Raw genomic sequence first — 22,895 nt, forward strand, 5'->3', positions numbered from 1 at the left:
GGAGGCCCCAGGGAAGACCCAGGACACGCTGGAGGGACTATGTCTCCCGGCTGGCCTTGAAACGCCTTGGGATTCCCCCGGAAGAGCTAGAAGAAGTAGCCGGGGAGAGGGAAGTCTGGGCATCTCTGTTCAAGCTGTTGCCCCCGCGACCCAACCTCGGAAAAGCGGAAGAGGATGGATGGACGGACGGATGGACGGACGGATGGATGGATGGATGGACATCTGACCTCAATTATGTGACACTTTAAAAACTGGAGTGATACGCCATTTAAGATGAGTTGGATAAAAACAATTTCCAGAACAGACCTTTGTGCGTGTATCTTTGTTATATTTCTTTTGAAATGTTTGCTGTCCCCTCTGACTCCAATTTCTATTTAGCTTGTCATTTTTGGTGTTTTCAGTAACAGCCCTTTTTCTACCACTGACCTTGACTCATTTTCCAGTCTGGCGTATTCATTCATTTTTGCTCTGCTCAATCCTCTGACAGTACAGAAAGAAGGATGATTGAATCTGAAAACACTAATAGACCTTAATTCATCTATTAATTAACTATGCTAGAAATTTTATAGGATTTATCTTTGATACACCAATGGATGTTTAATATTGGGGAAGCTTCCATTTTTATACTTGAGACAATGATGACCAAAAATGGCTAATCAAACCACAACTAAGATGGACGCTGAAATAAAAACAGCCTCACTAAAATGGCATCCTAAACAAACTTTTAAAATTATAAATACTCAAAAAAGCCCGCTATAATCCATATCATATTTTTCTGTCCAGCAATTTAGGCACTGGACTGTCCTAAAGAAACTGTGACACACACCCATCATCGAGATATCAATGGTATCAGGGGAACCGTAAAATATTGCGATCCGTCAAGAATTGGAGAGCGAAAGTTTTGACAAATCTAAATCTTTCGCTCCTTCCCCTCATAGAAGATAGGTTATGGTGGGGGAGGGCGCAAAGCAATGAAGCAAAGATGATTGAGAGGTGACATGATTGAAGTGTTTAAAATTATGAAGGGAATTAATACAGTGGATCAAGACTGCTATTTTAAAATGAGTTCATCAAGAACATGGGGACACAACTGGAAACTTGTTAAGGGTAAATTTCGCACAAACATTAGGAAGTTTTTCTTTACACAAAGAACGATAGGCACTTAGAATAAGCTACCAAGTAGTGTGGTAGACAGTAAGACGTTAGGGACTTTCAAAGCTTGACTTGATGTTTTTTTGGAATACATGGATAGGACTGGCGAACTTTGTTGGGCTGAATGGCCTGTTCTCGTCTAGAGTGTTCTAATGTTTAAGTGTACAACATTTTCCAGTGGTGCAGAAAAAAGCAAGTAAGAAAATTCCCCCATTGAAAAGTTTCAAAAGAGTAACAGTGCAGCAACCCTTCCTTCTCCCAGTAATCAATGATGAAAACTTGTTATGAAAAGCCCATAGGTGAAAACCTTAAAAAAGTTAAGTGATCCAAGTATTTAATCTTATGCCCAGCCATCTTAAATGTTATGCGCACACAATTTGGCAGCTATTTGATTTTAAGTAACTTTGGTTTGTGAAACATGGCAAAGTAAAACTTGAAGTAAAAATATTTCAAACAATAACCCTGATTTAAAGAAGGAACCTTGAATGTCTGATCTGAGGTAAAGTCACTGATTCAGGGCAGAGCTGCAGACATAGAAGTATAGGGTAAATCAGCTCATCAATGAAGTTGATAAGATTTGTATCAATTATAACATGTAAAAATAAATCATGCTGTTTCTATTTGCAGTAGTATGTGATGTGTAACTGGTTAGAAGACAGCACAGAAAGAAAGCCCACTTTCTGTAAAATGTGTGTAGTAGTAGAGTGTTAGCCATTATTGATGCAATGGATTACATCTTGCCTGAAGAAGGGGCCTGAGCTGCCTCAAATGTTTGCATATTGTAAACTGTTCAGTTAGCCAGCAAAAAGGGTCATTTTGCTTGGCCTCTCATTGTAAAATGTGCATAAAGCACACATCTAAACTGCCATGCATTGTGTATTAAATAACATGAATTATGGATATTAATCGCAGAAACGGCAACTAACACTGAAAGCCTCCGTCAGTTTATGTTAAGCCTAAATCTTTTCTTATTTGTGTTTTCTGCAGTTAGTCTAAGAGCTCTGTGGTGCGGTGTTTTAACTTTTTTTTTTTTTCATTTCTCTTTATCGTTGCTTTTTTTTCTCTCAAAACTACTTTTTTTAATGTCTAGTTTTGACTTCAGCCTTGTACCTGATGCTGTAAGGTTAAACTCTGATGGTTTAGGCAGATTTGACCAAAATGAACAGATGTATGGAAAACCTTATTTAAAAAATAAATATGTTTCTGGCCGGTTGTCATTTTTGGAATGCTTGAATGTGCTCTTAGACTCCGAGGCAAATACCGAGTTGTGGTTTGTAACAATTTTCAATCAAATTGGACTCATTTTTAATAATCTTGTTGTACATAATATGCTATTAAATAAGGCTAAGTTGCTCATTCAGATTTTCAATTTCCAATTATGAGAAACGTATTGGTATATCTGTTCAGCTTTACGCAAATAATGAATGAATGAATAAATACGTTCTGTTGGAATACTTTAAAAATATGACACTTTAGTAAATACATTTTTAAGTGTATTTTGTAATGTGTAAGAACTTCAGGTTATTACTTATTGTAACAACTGATAGTTGAGTATTGAAGTTCTCGGAGCTGAACTTTGCTGCGCACTTCCCCCAAGCTATCGGCTAGCGGAATGCCAGCGCCCATACACGCAGCTGTACCTTAGCTCATTAAGCAGGCGAACACTCGTGTCCCATACACCGCACGACCCCGAGTGTCTCTGTAAATAATTGCACAGACGGAATATCTAGCAAGACACAGCTCTGTCCTTTATAACCTCTTTAATAGAGCAGAGAGTCAAAAACAAAGCTTAACACATTGCAAGGCCATTGCCAAGGTCATTCAGAAAGACATCTTTCTCCATGATGGTAACTGTTACACTCTTATATAACTGGGCTGCAAATGAACCAAACCCACCCAGACTAACTTGACATAAACACATAACATCTCTAATACAAAAGAAATCGACTGCCTTGCTTAATTAACATAAAAAGTAAACTTTAAAGAAATACCCATAATGCACCAGGCTGTTAGCGCTGACTGCCGGGTCATTACAATATGAATAGACTACCTTTTACCCGTGACTTCGTCCGCACGGAACTCTGTTTTAATATACCTTTTTTTTCGGAAATATATATATGAAGTTATAGTTATTGCCCGTGACTTTCTTCGCGTGGATCTTCTGACGCCATGGGAGTGTAAATATTTTATTGATTTTTAGAGGATTTCCTTATGCACAATATTTTTTGTTTCTTTATTGGGCGGCACTATTACCAGACTCGTGGGCGAACTTACGCGTGAGCAAGCTACCTTAAAACTGACCGTGGGAGAAACAATCTTCCCTTAAATCTACGCCAGCGTATTTCAAAGTTTGGCCCTGAGACTTACTTATCGTCATGGCGAAGCATATTTGAGGGGAAACTGCAGTCTCTTAAAGTCAAAGGGGAGTTCGTTGGATATTAGAGGAATGCGCGGCACGAACACTTTTTTTTCTTGAGCACACCCGGTCAAAATTATGGCTTCAATTAAATTTTTATGCAGGGCTTTGACTTGCAGTCTAGTGCCATTACACAGTTTCAGTGGTTTTAAATTCCGAAGGAGCATTACGGGTGTGCCCTTCCGCAGAGTAAGCCTATAGTATGGAAGACCCGGTGGTTTAAGAGAATTTAAAAACCCTACCGGATAGTTAACGGCTTCATCTGCATTACTGACAGTGTCTATCGACTTGTAGACCATTTCTTCTCCGTCAAAGGACTTCAGCAACATGTCATGAATGAACGCAGCTTGATCGTTTTTTGGAGTCAAAATGGCCCGTTCACAAAACCATTCTATAGACTTACTCTGTATTTGAGCATCCCCTTCCTCATTCCACGCATGCACGCCGTGTCGTTCGCCCCCTCTTCTCAGTGGCAAGAAACGTACTGGAGTGTCCCAATTCACCCCCTTAGGGACGGAATTTCAAAAAATCCTTTCTTGGCGGTTATCCATGTCATTATAGGAATGCACTGTCACAATTTCAGCCCTTTAGGTCCAGCGGTTTGGTCTGTCAGTCAGTCATGGAACTGTTTTATATATACAGATAAACACATGCATAATAGATAGCAGTGATGAAAGGGTAATGTAACTGAACATTTTTGTTCACACCAACTAACTCCAATTAAGTCCTTAGAGGGTCTATTGCTGTTCACTGTCCCTCCATTCACTAAATGGCTGTGAGCTATATAGCTCTGTAACCTAATGAGTGTGACCATTGTTAGCTACGTACACAGGACACGCTTTCAAACAACAAAGAATTGGTCTTAAGCAGTAAGGTCCTGTGTAGGAGAGCTTCAGGTATGACAATAACAGTAACAAAAGTGGGTGTTTGATAACATGGCAGTTGGATTTGTGGAACAAACCCACCAAATTTAAAAACACACTTAAACTGCTTTCATAAAGAGGTTTATAAGGAGGTTGAGGGATGCAACGTGCTGGAAAAAAAACAAAAAAAAAACTATCAAACAACGTAAAACGATAGGCTACATTCACCACCAAACTTTAATCTTTTCTCTACATGAAGTGGCTGTCTGGTCACCTCAGTCATTCGAAAACAAAAAGATGGAAGGTGTGCTGCCACATGAGGTACCCAGAAGTGATGGATCGGAAGTTTAAAATGCCTCGTGCTGCCCAAATAAAAGGCCTTCTGCTTTAACAGATGGACAGAGCTACAACGCAATTGACAAACTGCAGAAAAGATTTACAGGTGACAGGAGTAAAAAGAGCTTTTCGATATCTGCTAGCTTATGCAATCCCTTTGCTATGTAAGCACAACATGCATTTCCTAATCTTTATGAAATAGCCATTTTTAAGCTGAAATTAAAATTAAATACTAATGATTCTCTCAAAATAAAAACTAAAAAGTCATAAAACTAAACTGAAAATGAAATGATAAATGAAAATAAAGATTTAAGAGCTAAATCTTAAAAAGGAACTAAAATAACATTGCTTCCAATACACACAACTGATTTCATTGTATCAATAAGTGGACACTGTAGCAGAGCCACACTGTGTTATCAGAAGTAACCTAATTGTCCTTTTTAAAATACAAAGACAAAAATGCATCGATTTCCCCTGTGAGCAAAACATTTGGTACAATAAAAATAAATGAGAATGGCAAGGGACACATGAAGGCGTCACATAGACCAGAGAGTTCAATGAATGAGCTTACCTGCCATGCTCTCAGTGACAGTCTTTTTTGTCTGGTTCGTTGTAGTTGTGCTATTGGGCACCACCGTTGATATCCCAGTCCCTTCAACAAGACAAAATAGATTTAGCATTAGAGGCTTTTAACTGAGTTTCAAACAGGTAAAATTTAGCTCAGCCGGAATAACATCATGAAGCCCCAAATTTCCGTCTGTTAACATGGCAAATGTATACAGTAAGAGCGCCACATCCTCTCTATTTTTAAGGCTGGCAGCAAACAAGCTGCTTCTGGGTGCCATTTGTGCTATTGAGAGGGTGAAACTCTGTGATTTTAATACCAACTACACCTGCACCATTATGTAACAATTCATTTCAAGTCATTGTAAGGAATAATGACAATAAAAAGCATTGGTAGCTAGGTTGTCCACTGGTTTAGAACTATTGTATACAGTATATATACAACGTACATTATATTATATATTAAACACAAATGCCAGAAATATGTTGTTTTGACAATTGTATTTAATGCATGCACATTTCACTTCATGTAAAAGAACTTGAAAGAATTTTAGCAAACTAAGTCTTGTCAGAAAGCTGTGATGGGCACTGATATAGGTGGTGTGCCATTCATTGTGCATTTTTTATCTGGCTTATCCATTACCCACTACAGCTTGTGGTAACTCTTTATTGAATTGCAAAGGAAGATCAGCACCAGGCAAAGAAACTGTCTACCCCAGGGGTCAACGAAAGGTGGATGCAGTATAAATTCCTTCTCTGGGGACCTTCTCGAATGAACACTCTCCAAATAAGATATTAATTTTGGCATTTGCTGTGCAGTTTGCATGTACCCTTTTCATGTAATGTTGTCTTGCCTCTTTGAGAAGCTGGGGACCAATGGAGTCTGATTCTATAAAAACAGGTTTAGTGGAATCACCTTTTAAATAAGTCATTGTGGTAAGAGAAATAATGTTGAAGAGACTTTTTCATAGTTCCTGGATTTGTGCTGCTGAGCAGGTTTTGGATTTTGAGAAAGAGCAAACCCAGATGGAACCTACAGAGTTGTATGACGAGCCCAAGCTAGAGTAAGTGGAGTAAGTAGACAACAAATAGTTATCATTTATCAATGGGCTTCCTTAAGATCTGGATGCCGTTATCTGGTTGCCTCCACTTCTTACAGTATATTTCCTTTTGTACCAAGAATGTTGTGGTCATCTAAATTCACCCCTAAATAGCTCTGCTGGGATCTTCTCAGCTTAGTCATAGGTGCAGCTTTATGAAACAATGGAGGATATGCTGGATTTCTGCTCTTTTCCTAATATTAAACAACCCTCTCTGTCACTTGTGTCTTGGAGGTGATTTGTTGTCATACCTGCACAGACTACTCCAGCATCTTCGTGGTGCCCGCAGTTGTGTATACCCCAACCAAGACTATAGCACGAGGCCAGAAATGATTCACTTCCATCACAGTTAACATTGTCAAGAAGAATGAGTCCTGTGCCATATCCATAAAAAGCATTGGTTGTAGAAGCCAGAGCTGGTCCGCAGCCAACCTGATGACAGACCACAATGGCATCCTTTATTCCCCAGTCATCGTCACAAACTGTTCCCCAGCTTCCTTTGTGAAAGATCTCCACCCTGCCCTGGCAGGCATCTGGTCCATTTACCAAGCGAACACTGCCCTCTTCTGGAAAGGATGAGAAAATATATAGAATGTGAACTTGCTAGTTTTGAAGCAGGAACCTATTCTCTGCCATGCTGACAGATTAATTTTTATTTTATTGATAGAAAAATACAATACAATACAAAAAAGCATAGCAAACACAATATAATCTGAAGACAATCCATGAAACAGAACAGCTAATCCAACCTGCTTACAGAGTTATTTAACAAGATAGAATAAACCAGCAAACAAAAAATAAGCCCAGCCCATGATTACTTTAGATATATATTAATTAACTCTTTCCAAATTTAGAGTCCTTAAAATCCTTATAAAGAGAATTTGATTTTTCCTAATCTGAGGTAATATTAGAGCACCATTCTGAGTTACAGGTTGATTAGGATTCTTCCCGTTAAGCAAAATGGGTCTTAATGCAAGCAGTGAACTGTAGAATATTACAACCAATTTTTCATAGCATAATGTTATTCTATCTGGTATTACTTCAAATATTACTATTAAAGTGAAAGGACTGATTTTAAATTTGCCCAAAATACTTTGAGCGTACAACATAACAGATTCAATTCAATCCTAGTTTTTGACAGAGACACAAACTGGGCAGACATTGAAACACAGAGTTCCAGAGCTGTGAGGCAGCACTCACTCGTAGCCACTGTGTCACAAAGAGTAAATGAGTAATTTCTCTGAGTGGGATTTTTTTTTAATGTTAATGTTACCCAAATTTGAAATCTGTTTATAGTCTATATGTTATTAGCTGTCTGACCAGATCTGCAAAACATATAGAAGAAATGCCTGTGATTAATTAATTAAAGAGTTCTTTGCTACCAGTGGCTTATGTCTGTTAGTGAGCTACTTACGTACTTTGCTTTCCAGGATTAGCCATGGTTTCATTAAGAATATCTGAGATTGTGAGGCTTCTTTTTTAAGATATGTTATTCTCTATATTGTTGTCTTTCATCTTAAGGATGGTGACTGGTTTCTGTCTAAAAGTGAATTATTATGTCTGAATCAGTATGTAGGTAACTCTACAATGGTTATACTGATCTGTGCCCCGTTATTAGAAACTAACCACTTTAGCCTCAGAGATACATATAACTAACAAGCCTCCAAAAAAATGTAATATCAAATTAGGAAAACCCATAGAAATTAGTTCCCCAGAGCACTTACCATGTTGCGTACTTATTTGTAATGTAAAAGGAAGTTCCCATGTATTTGGGGTTATTCATGAGGTCCTATGAGCCTTCTTATTCACTTAGGTCTGCTAATCCAGATTTTTTTTCATATGTAGCTCCTAGCTGGTGGAACAAGTTGCCCTTCTCCACTCCTTCACTGTGTTTAAGGAAAACTTGTAGATTCTCCTTTAAATTCTGTGAATATATTTCTAATTGATAATGGTTTTGATGAAAGGTCCCTCATATGCTAGGAAAAAAGTAACTAATCTTGTGTTGTTTTGCTTGGTTTAGAGCTCTTCACTTGTGATGGTCAATTTTGTAACCTTGCCCTGTAAAACTTGTTTCCCCACAGTCTGTAGAACGATGTTACTCAATTAATGTATGTTGACCTCTTTTGTATGTCACTTAGTATAATTGTGTCTGTCATGTCAATAAATGTAATAGTAAATGGTAGTAACAAGTGAAGGTAATTATCTTTACTTTTAAAGACATCAACTAGCCGACAGACTGAATAAATTTAACTTCAATGTACGCCTTTTGCCACCAGGACTCGCTAAGATCAAAGTGTATTTTCAAACACTTCAAAGCAGTTTAGTTTGATTAAAACCATTTTAAGATATACTTAGATAGCTGTAGTTTATACAAACAGCTCCCAAATTTGGACTCCATTGAGTCAGGGGCAGTGTTCTTAAAATGATATCATGTCATCTCCATATTAAGATGAGCATACTGAGTATATTCCTAGCAAATGATTAAGACTTAGTCATAACTGCAGCCGTCCAATAAACAGGTGACGATGAGCTTATAGATTGTAACCAGTCCCGTAACATTTCATAAGTCTAGTATGTGGTGTTCATTTGCATCCTCAAATTCCCATTCTGCTGGGGATAATGTGAAGAGGTTATACAGAGAAATTTAAGGGGACACACTTGCCAAAAAATAAAATCCAGTATTCTTGCTAACATTTCACTTTCACCTCCATGATAAGATAAGATGGCATGAAAGGAACTAAGGTATATTAACATAATATCTCAGTAAGTGCTACCCCATTCAGGATTAGTTTCTGCTGTCACGGATAAATTCCAGATTTAGTAGATTGAAAAATGGATGGATGAAAACACAAATTTACATTTTGCAAACATATAAAATGATAACTATTACCTAGAAAAGCCATTTGCTCATTAAACTGCAACGCATTTCACAAAGAGTTTGAGATGATTACACACTTCAAATCTTTTTTTTACATAAACTTTATATATTAGCATGCAGTTGAAACTATCATAATCATAAGTTGACTTTTACCTGTATATTTCTTTGTACTCCATAAAAGGCTAAATAATTGGCACTGACTATGTTTTCATCTCTCTTTCCAAGTCATGATTCATTAAAAGCAATTAGGATCTGCTGCTATGCACCTAAAATCTGGAATAGCCTGCCAGTAGGAATTCGCCAGGCTAATACAGTGGAGCACTTTAAAACACTGCTGAAACCACATTTCTTTAACATGGCCTTTTTATAACTTCACTTTAACTTAATCCTGATACTCTGTATGTTCAATTCATCATAATAACTATTCATGGTGGCTCTAAAATCCGTACTGACCCCTACTCTCTCTTCTGTTTCTTTTCCCAGTTTTCTGTGGTGGCGATCTGTGCCACCACCACCTAATCAAAGCACCGTGATGTCCTACATTGATGGATTAAAAGCCAGAAGTCTACATGACCATCATCATCAAGTCCTTCCAAGGGAACCCTAAATATAAAGAGGACTGTTTCATTTATGTGAGGTAGAATGCCCAGAGGGGACTGGGCGGTCCCTGAAACCCCTGCAGATTTTATTTTTTCTCTCCAGCTGTCTGGGGTTTTTTTTCTGTCCCCCCTGGCCATCGGACCTTACTCTTATTCTATGTTAATTAGTGTTGTCTTATTCTAATTCTTACTTTGTCTTTTATTTCTCTTTTCTTCATCAAGTAAAGCACTTTGAGCTACATTATTTGTATGAAAATGTAATATATAAATAAATGTTGTTGTTGTTCCAGGGACAAGAATGCAAGAGGAATAGAGCAGAGAGAGTGAGAAAGAAGGAAAGCAGTCAGTGGGTCAGTGTGGACAGGAATGGCCTGCTATGGGAGAGCTGTAAGAATGCCTGCTGCTTCAAAAGGGCAGCAAAGTAAACTTCCACTTAAACCATTTGTTGGATGTTTCATTTCCAGGGTTCAAAGGCATAAGTTTAGGTGACCATGATTCAATGAGGTTATCAACACTGTGGTAACCTGTTGGCTGCTTGCATAAGCCAGCTGCATAGCTGTTGGCAGAGGTAGGTGCTTGGATTCAATAGCACCTATTTATTGAGGCTGCTAAGCCCACTTTCACAATAAGCACAATGAAGCACAGTCAACTAACAACCACTATTTCAAGTAAAAATTGTCAAAGGAATCTTCTCCAGACCCCTGCTTAACTTGCACCATATGAGTGGTTGGACTGAAGTAGCACTGTTGACTGAAACCCTTCAAGGAAAGTAAGGCACCAAAATATAACAAGAATCAAAGAAGAGCAGCACCCCAACTAAATTAATTTTCTTACACTACTACAGAATTTGGCATCTCAATATTAGGCAAGGTGCTGGATAAGAAGAAAACTAAATGTTTATTACCTCACAATATTATCAGGAGAGTAGGGATCCACAGTTATTTTTTTAAGGAAGACACCAATCACTAATTTCATGTTACTAGAATGAGCCAATTCATATACTGATTCTGATTTGTATTCTTTATCCTTTCAATTTTTTTAACACTATGCTCCTGCATAAACCAGTTGTTTAAAAGCCTTACATTCTATGTAAAAGTGATATTTTTACAATTAAACTGCAGACCATAGGTATTACCTGTTAATTTTTTTTATTAACAACATGAAATTCTCTAGGCTTATTGTTCAGTGACCAATTTAGGGTGAAAATTGTCTGATTTAGAATGGATTGACTGGGGTATCAGGGGAGACAGCTAAAATGAAATAAAAATTGGTAGAAGGAGTTGACTTTTCCACCCTTAAATGTGTTGACACAGATATGTATTTTTTTATTTCACTAAGAAGTAAAACCCAAACTTTAGGAACTTTCTATCAGCTGAAGTGAACCATCTAATAAATAGCAGTGGGCACCATTTGGGGGGGTTCATATTCACCATTATAAATCAGTGACTGTACATTCTTTGCCTTGACTTTTAACCCTGCATTTTTGAGACTAGCAGGTTGGCAGAGTGTACTTACCCTGTCCTGTTTTCTTTGGAGTTGGGGTAGTTTGCTGATTTTTCTCTCTTATCACAGGAGAAGATATATCTGTTATAAGACAACAATAACCAAAAATAGATATAATATCTGAAGCTTATCAAGCCTATGTAAAAATAATTTATATTTGACTGAAATGTCCATCCATCCACCCATCCATTCAATCCATCTGTCAATTTTTTGAACTTTAGAGTGTTGTTTGCCTTTTCTAAACAAGGCATCTGTGCTTCTTTACACACTCACTGACATAGCCTGAAAAATTTGCACATTTCTTCCCTAATATGTAGAGTTTTTATTCTGGGTACTTTCATTTTCTCTCCATATCCCAAAGACATGCAGGAAAAGTAAATCGGTGACTCTGAATTGGCCCAGTAGGTGAACCTACGTGTGCCCTCCAATGGACTATAGCCCTGATTGTCACGCCATGTTAAGTGAGACAGGTCAATGAATTGGATTGAATGAATGAATCAATGGACTGATGTAAATGGCACATCCAACTCACAGCTCTCTTAAAAGAGGTCTTTCTGGACTTAGAACACGTTAAAAAAACGTTAACCTTAATTCAATTTAATATACATGATGGATATTATGAACGTGTGATGTCTTTTACCTAAACGATTTTGCTGAAAACATTACAGTATTACTAGACTCCATCTGGAATATTGCTGCTAGAGTTTGCATGTTTACAAAGGCCATGAGCACTAATAATCAGTTAGTGAGGCAGACTACTCTTCCTCTAATTCTGTTACATTCATAAATTGATCACCTACTTATCTATACTACTGATTAGAAAATCTATTCTGACAACATCAGGCACAAGAGAAGAACCAAAACGAGAAGACACTGGTTCAATACAGGATGCAATCAGTTCTACGTAGTCAATTAACCTAACATGAGCAACTTAAAACTGTTGAATGAAAAGAGAGTACCAGAATAAAAGCCAGATGGACAATGGAGAAACCTGTAAATTCCACACCGGTAGTGACTGCTCAGGGAATTGATCCAGGACCCTAGAGCTATAGTATAAGACATTTCTTCCTGCTCAGTTCTTGTAAATAATTTTGTTCACAGTCTCATATATACAAAATATGATTCCTTAATAAGATGATTGAATGTTAGATAGTGTTAAATGTGTAATCATTGCCAACCAACACTTCATACAGTATATTAATATCTCAGAAACACAGTCTAATTATTATGTGGCATATCAATTTTTTCTATTTGTCTTCTGGCAGAAATGTCAATACCTTCTGTACCTTCTGCTGTCAATACTACCCATGACCAAGATTTTGGGTTCCACAGAGATCAGATTGCCTTATACCACTATGAGATGGTGTTACAATTACAGTCCTAATAACATCTGTGTGAAATTTACATGTTTCCTCTAAGTCTGTAAGCTTTTTCTTCCAAAACCTAAAGACATGCTAGTTAGACTAGTTGATTTAGTGTGGGATGTGTACATGAATGTGCCGTGTGAGGGAATGGTACTCCTATGTTGTTTTCTGCCGTGGATCCCACATTGTCAAGATGGTCTCCAGATCCATATGATTCTGAATTGGATAAAGTGAGTTCAAAAAAGGAGGGATAATACTTCCTTCATGGGTCCACAAAGCTATTCACATACCCAACATTCTTCATATTTTCATGCACCATAGTATTAGCAGACTTGGAGAAAAATAAATCAAATGAAACAGCAAACAACATCCTGGACTTCACAAACCCTGCCTGGATTAACCACATTAAGAAAGGAATCAGCAGTCACTGAAATAAATCTTCTCCCTACACAGGTTGATCCTTTCACTGAATTAAAACTGAGCCTGTGTCGGTCGCAGGGGTCTGCTGGAACCCATCCCAGCTAGCATAGGTTGTAAGGCAGGAACAAACCCTGGGCTGGGTGCCAGTCCATCGCAGGAAGAACACACACGCACATAAACCAGAAGCACACTATGGCCAATTTAGGATCACCAGTTCACCTAACCTGCATGTCTTTGGACTGTGGGAGGAAGCTGCAGGAGACAGAGGAAACCCACACAGATATGGGGAGAACATGCAAACTCTATGCAGGGAGGACCCAGGATGTGAACCCTGGTCTCTTTACTGAGAGGCAGTAGCTCTGCCACCATACTGCCCTGAAAACAGTGCAGATACAAAAATAAACTGAAGGTAAGTAAAAGCTTAAGCCAAAGAAACAATGGTTTTTGAATGTATGGCGTAGTATTGCTTCTGATTATTTTATTCACCAAGACCAATTACAAGAGAAGCTCAGAAAGCCAAGCAGATTTTTAACACATTTACTTTAAGAATATCTTAATTTATGTCAGCTCCCCCATTTCCAACAGCCTCAAATTTAAACCAAACCATTTTACCATTGCATGTCACGGCCACATCCTCGTAGTGGTAGCAGTTGTGAACACCCCAGCCAAGACTGCTGCACTGGCTCAACCCAGACTCTGTGCCTTTGCAGTCCACGTTGTCCAGGAGGATTGGGCCTGTCCCTTGTCCAAAAATAGCGCTTCCAGAGACAGCAAGGGCAAGGCCACAGCTCAGCTGACGACACACCACATTGGCATCCACAATATCCCAGTCATCGTCACACACTGTGCCCCAGGTGTCATTGTACAGTATCTCCACTCGACCCTCACAGCGGCCCCTGCCATTAACCAGACGGACTGCAACAAAATTTAAGAAAGAATGGCTTACCACTTGTGTGAAACCATCAGTTTATTAGTGTGTCAGACATTCTTCTCAGTCTTCAGTAAGCAAATTAGAAAAAGTATCAATAAAAAAAGTTAGTGGCAAGCAGAGCAGCAGAAAAATGGATGCTTTCTGTGTAGAGTTTTCTGTGCTCTCTCTCTTAGTTTTTGCCAGCATTTCATAGTCAATAGCTGGAGCTATTAGTTGCATTCAGTCTTGTGAGACCTTGTCATTGTGCACCTTGACGTGAGCCAGCTTTCTGATCAGGTTGGGCCCCTGTCTTGAACCTGTTGCTGCTGGAATAGACTTTGGCCCCTATCTACTCTTTATTGAATAAGTAGAACAAAGAGAAATAACTAATATGTGAATAGATAGACAAACAAACCACTGGAAAGATAGGTGGGTGGACATATTCTGATGTGTTGCTTCAGTGACTGGGGGAAAAAGTAAAAAAGAATGGATAAAAAGATAGACTGACAGGTGAATATTGGCAAAAGGACATTAATGACTGCACAAATGGATAGATATATTATTTATGGATGGATGTTAGCCAGCTGCTCTAATTAACATGGTAATCAGGTAAAACACAATGAATGGATGAATAGCCAAACAGATGGATTGTGACTAAAGAGAATTAACATTTAAACAAAATGAATAATATTACGAATGGAAAGATCAAAAGATGTATGGATGGTTGGATAGAGGCCATAACTGGAATTAGTAGGATAAACAAGTTAAAGAATAAAAATGAATGTATAAATGGAATGGTGGATGGATTTTACCCTTACACTACTGGTGTCAGGACTGTAGCTGTTTTGTTGTTATTTTTGCTGTTTATCCGTGGTTCCTTGTCTGTTCTTGGTTTATGCTTTCTTTTCTCTTTGTCCTCACTTACTAAACTAAATCTTGGTCATTTAGGATTCTCAGGTGCTGCCATGATTCAATCAGAAGTTACCAGAGGAGAGTGTTATTGTTATTGAAGACACCTGCTGCCATGTCCACTTTGTTGTGGCAATGGTTAGGTTTTCCTAACGTGTTCTTCAGTTCTCCTTTGTACTAATTTTCCTTTCTCTTCCCTTCAATGCATGTTTGCAGTTAAATTCTCATCTTTGTTTTTTCCTTAATGGATTTTGGCACAGTTATTTTAGTTGCTGTGTTGCTAATTGTTCTTTCCTTTTTAGCCAGTTGGTCTTTTTTCAGAAACGTTGATCTTTTCTTGAATCTTGAGTATTATATTTGAAATTTAACAAAATATAACATTACAATTTTATTACAAAAAAAATAACTTTCTGAGTTTTGTTCTTTCATTTATAATTTTGGACTTTTATTTTTGAGTTCTCCATTTATAAATAATAAAATTATTGTGTAGGAAAGGTGTTTGGGCCTGCCTAATTTTTGGAAAATGAATTATAACAGCAGGAAAGAAAGTTACCATTTATGGATCTACAGATTTTATCCCATTGCTGCACTGGACTGGATAAATAGTTAAAAGTATGTGAATGAATTTATGAATGGGAAGGCAGATGGATGAATAGGTTTTGCACTGCTTCTACAGTAAACTTGGTAATCAGATAAAATAAAAAGTGTGGGTAGAGGGATGAAAGGACAGATGTCACAAAAGGGGAGATTCATATTTAAATTTTAACTGTGTCCACCTACTTATAAAGTGCACTTCCATTCCATTAATGGGTATCCCTAAATGGTTACAGAAGTTGAGGTAAGGTCCACATCAGGCATCCAAGATTGTGGATTTAATTGTGCTTTCTTTGTTATACCTTGACTTAGGACTTTGACCAACTGCTTTCTAATATAAATTTTTAATATGATTTTAGGATTTGGTCATTTTGGTTCAGATGATTTAAAATATGTTTGATCCTATGTGTCTTTTGTCTAAAATATCCCAGGTCCCCGACTTTCCATCCTTTGTGATTTCTATTCTTTATGAGACCACGGTCAGGTTAGACTATCCACTTTCAATTGACAATAATGGTTTGTCAGCTGGCGTGTCACATTGGGCATTTGGCATGCCTTATACAACTGGAAAGGCTGTAATGGATAGTCTGATAGGGGCAACATTGTGGTTAGAAGTCAAAAGATACAGAGTTAAAAACTTTGAAAACAAATTAACAAACAAAGTGTAGTAATTAATTGTCCATAAGGTCAAAGGTCAGATCAGGAACAAGCGAAAGGGACCAAAAATAACAAGGTACCAAGAAAAGCAATGCTAAAAACAGAAAGCAAGTGAAATAATACAGGCAAAATTAAAATATATACATACATTCTCGGCATTCAAATAGTAATGGCTTTTACCAAATTAATAAGGCACAATGCTGAAGCACCCCTTAGAGACGACTGCACTTCATTTATTTCCCCACCCCACCGATCTCATATGATTGGCTAATAGCTGATGTTACCAAGCAATGTAATAAGATGCGACTGTCTGGAGGGGCCAAGGTGGAGATCAGAATATCTGTAGGCAATACAGATATTTCTGCAGAGGTCTGCAGAAAGTTTTAGGGTAAAGTGCATTGTATCTGTCATGCCAATGAAAGAACTGTAAACTTATAAAGAACTTCATGAACCAGAGAGGATTGAATGTGATCTGTCCTTAAACAGATCCACAAGGGTTACAGAAGGAAGAATTAGATGGGAAAGTGTGTCCGGCTGGGGCTTATGCTGTGTGCCTTTCCTGGATGTTCTTTGTACTGGGTATCCCACCCAATTTGTTCTCTCTCACTGTCTAAATAAGTCAAAGCTCCACTGGGAGTTCTAATGTTACTTAGCTGAATTGAAGAGCACTGAAATCACACTTACCTTGTATGGGAGTGGAGGCAGGAGGCATGGTCATGTTAGCTGGAAGAAACAAGACAGATGATGAGCTGCCAAAAACAAATTACACAATAAAGCAAAACCAGCAATAGATACTTTGTTACTATAGCCTGTTTTGGAAGATGAGGGGAAAGTCAGTAAACATGAGCCGTGACAAGAATATTCATATTCACAGCTCATTTCTAAAAATAAATGAGCTTAGCTTAACATTGAATGCAATATGTGACTGACATGAAAAGGGAGTCTCATTTAGATGATATGTACACAATAGCTCTGCTCGCCTAAATCAAACATATCTACAGTATATACATAACAATCTTTATTCATTAATTCACACTCTTCTCACCCATCAGGTGAGATTGGAACTATATTAGAAAGTGATGAAAACCTGATGAGCAACCCTGGGACAATCAAATATGACTAATAAAATAAATAACACTTTTTTAATTCCAATGTTCTATTATAAAAATTACCTTTATAATTATAAACATTGTCTTTAAATTGTCTCACATAGTTTTATTGATTTTGTTGTAATCATTCCATACAAATAGATCAATTTTTACAAAAAATAGGATTGAAAACAAATCAACCCCCATCCCTGAGAAAGAGAGCATGATCAACGGAGTAAAACTTAAAGCTTGTAAAAAATAAATAAATTAATGAGTTTAATAAGTGGATAAAGATAAATGGAGAAGAAAAAGAAATGGGAAGAGAATCTATTTCCTCAGTGCTTTAAGAGCTTATTCTAAAATATTATTGATTAGATCCTGCCAGGTTTTGAAAAAGCTCTGCACAGATCCCCTAAGTGAGAATTAGATTTTTTCCAATTTCAAATAATATAAAACATCAGTTATCCACTGCCTTAAAAGAGGAGAGTTAGGATTCTTCCAGTTTAACAAAAGAAGTCTGCGTGCCAATAGTGTAGTGAAGGCAATCACAGTTTGTTTGTCCTTCTCCATTTTAAGCTCATATGGAAGAACACCAAACACAGCTGTTAATGGGTTAGAAGGGATCGTGACACCAAAGCTGTCTGAAAGACACTTACAAAACATGTGACCCAGTGAGGCTGGAGCTTGATTACAGCGTTCGCAGGTTGGGTCTTGCCCTGGTAACATTTTGGACAATTTCAAGCGAGACATGTGCTCAGACTGGAAGATTAACATTGCTGACATCACTTCCAGCCTTCCTGGATTCACCAGTTCTTGTCAGGAGTCAATAATACCGTAAGTTCTGCCATCTTGAGCAATCATCTTTAGGAGATTTGCATCAATATCACTTCTTTTTTTTAAACTTAAATGGGGATGGCCATATATATACAGGTGCAGGTCATAAAATTAGAATATCATGACAAAGTTGATTTATTTCAGTAATTCCAATTAAAAAAGAGAAACTTGTATATTAGATATCATTACACACAGACTGATGTATCTCAAATGTTTATTTCTTTTAATTTTGATGATTATAACTGACAACTAATGAAAGTCCCAAATTCAGTATCTCGGAAAATTAGAATATTGTGAAAAGGTTCAATATTGAAGACACCTGGTGCCACACTCTAATCAGCTAATTAACTCAAAACACCTGCAAAAGCCTTTAAATGGTCTCTCAGTCTAGTTTTGTAGGCTACACAATCATGGGGAAGACTGATGACTTGACAGTTGTCCAAAAGACGACCATTGACACCTTGCACAAGGAGGGTAAGACACAAAAGGTCATTGCTAAAGAGGCTGGCTGTTCACAGAGCTCTGTGTCCAAGCACATTAATAGAGAGGCGAAGGGAAGGACAAGATGTGGTAGAAAAAAGTGTACAAGCAGTAGGGATAACCGCACCCTGGAGAGGATTGTGAAACAAAACCCATTCAAAACTGTGGGGGAGATTCACAAAGAGTGGACTGCAGCTGGAGTCAGTGCTTCAAGAACCACCACGCACAGACATATGCAAGACATGGGTTTCAGCTGTCGCATTCCTTGTGTCAAGCCACTCTTGAACAAGAGACAGCATCAGAAGCATCTCGCCTGGGCTAAAGACAAAAGGACTGGACTGCTGCTAAGTTATGTTCTCTGATGAAAGTAAATTTTGCATTTCCTTTGAAAATCAAGGTCCCAGAGTCTGGAGGAAGAGAGGAGAGGCACAGAATCCATGTTGCTTGAGGTCCAGTGTAAAGTTTCCACAGTCAGTGATGGTTTGGGGTGCCATGTCATCTGCTGGTGTTGGTCCATTGTGTTTTCTGAGGTCCAAGGTCAACGCAGCCGTCTACCAGGAAGTTTTAGAGCACTTCATGCTTCCTGCTGCTGACGAACTTTATGGAGATGCAGATTTCATTTTCCAACAGGACCTGGCACCTGCACAAAGTGCCAAAACTACCAGTACCTGGTTTAAGGACCATGGTATCCCTGTTCTTGATTGGCCAGCAAACTCGCCTGACCTTAACCCCATAGAAGATATATGGGGTATTGTGAAGAGGAAGATGCAATACACCAGACCCAACAATTCAGAAGAGCTGAAGGCCACTATCAGAGCAACATGGGCTCTCATAACACCTGAGCAGTGCCACAGACTGATCGACTCCATGCCACGCCGCATTGCTGCAGTAATCCAGGCCAAAGGAGCCCCAACTAAATATTGAGTGCTGTACATGCTCATACTTTTCATGTTCATACCTTTCAGTTGGCCAACATTTCTAAAAATCCTTTTTGCATTGGTCTTAATTGATATTCTAATTTTCCGAGATACTGAATTTGGGACTTTCATTAGTTGTCAGTTATAATCATCAAAATTAAAAGAAATAAACATTTGAAATACATCAGTCTGTGTGTAATGAATGAATCTATTTTTTAATGGAATTACTGAAATAAATCAACTTTGTCATGATATTCTAATTTTATGACCAACACCTGTATATATACAGTATATATATATATATATATATATATATATGTGTGTGTGTGTGTGTGTGTGTGTGTGTGTGTGGAATCCCGTTATAATAACACTCGTTAATTTCATTATAGCTAATATGGGGACAATGCATATAGCGTTGTGAGCGGAGCCACCGCCAATTCGCCATGTCTAACGGCAGCACACATGGGCAGCTCAGTAGCTGCTGTGCCTCGTCTGGTAAAAGGTAAACCAAGCACTTTGTTCTCCTCTGCTGGATCGGGGTTACCTAGTAGGCCCTACCCTGCAACAGTTTGTCTCAAAGAGAGAGACAGTCGGTTGCGAAGTTTCCAGTCTCGGACAAACTCAGCGAGTATGTAGACGTGACATCATACACATTGCCGAATTCTGAGTAAGTGTTTCACCGGGATTCCGTGTGGGTAGTTGTGTTGAATGCGAATATTGTGTTGATCGAGTTTCATAGCGTTTTCAAAGTTTTCTTTAAAATGAACAAAAAAGTGAGAAACGGTGTCAGATTACACGAAAGGAAAAAATTAACAATACTGAAAAAAGTTGATTCTGAAATGAAGAAAATTTACATGGTGAAAGCACTTTGGAATCGTGTCTTCATCTTTATCTAACAACTTATTTTCATTATGTATTTTCACTATTAAAAAATTAGCATCTAACATCTCGTTTTTATTATGTGTTCATACCTGTATTTCTTTTTTTTTTTTAATACATCAAAAGTCTCACTTTCATGTAGCGTTCATACTTGTATTTCTACTTAAAAATACATCTAACGTCTTATTTACATTCTGTATTTTCATACCCGTATTTCTGTAAGAACATTGCATCTAATGTCTTGTTTTCAAATAAAATATTTTTTGCAGTTTAAGAAGCGCCATTTTTTATACAGGTATTGTCAAACGTGGGTCACAGAGTTGCAGGAGAGACAGGGAGATGAGTCCAGTTTTTCAAGGAAAATACAGGTACTTTATTACTGTATAGAGAAGGCAGATACAGTCTCAAGACTTTATTCAGAAATTCAGCTCTTAGGAGCCACGGCACAGGTGATTGTACAGCTTTAGATCCCATCTTCAGATTAGAAGAACACCAGTGGCTCAGAATCACCACTATGGAGAAGAGAGATCTGGTGAGTGTGAGGAAGAGCAGATCAAAGCCTGGTGTTAAATGTTAAACATTGTGCGATGAGCCCTGATCCTGCAGAGGAGAAAACTCTTTGCTTTCTCCTTGGTTTACTCTTTACCGGAGTAGAGCAGAGCAGCTACCAAGCTTTCTCAAGACACAGTGCGGAAAGTGTAGAAGCGGCATTTAGTATTTTTTGCATCACATTGTTATTTTTGGTTGCTATTTTTGTTAGAAAAAAATATTTGTTATACTGAGGTTTATTTTTCATTAAATTGAGAATCATTTACCATGATGTTCTATGAACATTTGTCCAGGCCCACAAAAAGTATTCGTTATTTTGAAAATGTTTTTACTTCGGTATTCACTATAACAAAATATATATTATACATAGAGCCTACCCCAGCACGAATCAAGGTGTGAGCATTTTGGACAGGTGAGCACACCCACTAGCGGGCTATTTAGCAATGCCAATCCTCTGTACCCGCATATCTTTGGACTGTGGGAGGAAACCACAGCATCCAGAGGAAACTCTCAGGGGGGACATACAAACTCAAGGAAAGGAGCACCTTTATTTTTACATTTGCTAATAAAAATGGCAACTATGATTAGTGAATAATAACAACCTTCCCTTGAAACATTTGTATTCTTTACCTTGAATCTTCTGTTTTTATTATCTGAAATAACTACCTTATAAAAGTGTACATTTTGAAAGAGGGAAATGTTTTGTTGTTGACATTAATAATACAATATGTGTGCATTATGATTCATATAATTCTCAACAGCCTTTTCAGTGTAATGTGAAATGGCCAAAACAATTGATTTTTGAAATTTTTTTTTTAGGCTTGTAAAGATGAGATAAAAAAAAGCAGGGTTAAGTTTCAGGGTTTTGTATTTTTACAATTGTAAAGGACTTTAAACATATTACTTCTTTTAGTGAAATAGAAGCAGTTACCCATTTTTTTATTATATTGTTTTTATACATTTTATATATAAAAGATACTCAGTATTGAAAAGCCAAGTCAAATTTTCATTCCTTTACCAAATATCTGTAATAAACTGATAGCTTTTATTGGCATACACTCTTAAAAATAAAGAGGCCAGAGCGATACTTCAGAGAGATGCCATAGGGGAATTTTTTTTGGTTCTCAAAGGATCCATCCATATGAAGTTTCCAGAAAGAACCTTTATTCAGATCTGTAACAGACTCCATACACTAAACAACCATGAATAGACGGTAACATATTTCTGAAATACTAATAGCTCATGATTTTAAAAGGACATTTGCTTACAGTAACACTGGCTAAGTCTAGGTTTTCTTAATCTGTCAGTGTCCTGGGTAGCCTACCATACATTAAAGATTTCTTTTTTTAACATATTAGTAAGTTTTTCAAAGAACAAAGTACCGCCTTCATATGCAGAGGACCCTTCCCAAAATGAAATGGTGCTTTGTTAAGCAATGACTCTCTATAAGGAATCACACAATCCAGTAAAGAATCATAAAATGTCATTAAAGAAACAGTATTTTCTATGACTGTAGTCCACATAAAATGAATAATGAATAAAATAAAAGTGAGTATCGCAATCAGTCCATTTAAAATGCTCACATAAATGCGAGTATCGAAATCAATCCATTTAAACTACCGGATTATAAACATAATATTATATAGGCACAATACTGGCACAACCTCATTTTACTCTTCCGTGTCCACCGTGTGGATCAGGACTGTTTGGGAATCACACACCAAGATTTTCGAGAAACAGAACATCTTAACAGATGATTGACTGCTCTCTTTGCCACCTCATCCACCCTCCAGTGAGATGTCTGCACAGCATGCTCCTGTCTTCTTTTCAGGTACGACGGTTTGCCAACATTGCAATATTTTTTGTTTTGTTAAGCTTTTTGG

General features: G+C 37.7%; 1 protein-coding gene across 2 annotated transcripts in view; it reads right to left on the reverse strand.

Moving 5' to 3' along the window:
- LOC120531411 (scavenger receptor cysteine-rich domain-containing group B protein) overlaps positions 1 to 22,895 on the reverse strand; it is a 68,136-nt gene that overhangs the window by 26,385 nt on the left and 18,856 nt on the right. The window contains exons 4-8 of one of the 2 annotated variants that reach the window (XM_039756804.1): positions 16,950 to 16,988; positions 13,808 to 14,110; positions 11,424 to 11,492; positions 6,683 to 6,997; positions 5,339 to 5,419 (exon numbers count right to left, since the gene is read on the reverse strand). In XM_039756804.1, coding sequence (XP_039612738.1) covers positions 5,339 to 5,419; positions 6,683 to 6,997; positions 11,424 to 11,492; positions 13,808 to 14,110; positions 16,950 to 16,988 — 807 coding nt within the window. The remainder of the gene's footprint in view (positions 1 to 5,338; positions 5,420 to 6,682; positions 6,998 to 11,423; positions 11,493 to 13,807; positions 14,111 to 16,949; positions 16,989 to 22,895) is intronic. The other variant, XM_039756805.1, reaches the window with a different exon arrangement.

The sequence above is a fragment of the Polypterus senegalus genome, chromosome 6 (genome assembly GCF_016835505.1).
Source record: "Polypterus senegalus isolate Bchr_013 chromosome 6, ASM1683550v1, whole genome shotgun sequence".
In the NCBI taxonomy this organism is placed as follows: Eukaryota; Metazoa; Chordata; class Cladistia; order Polypteriformes; family Polypteridae; genus Polypterus; species Polypterus senegalus.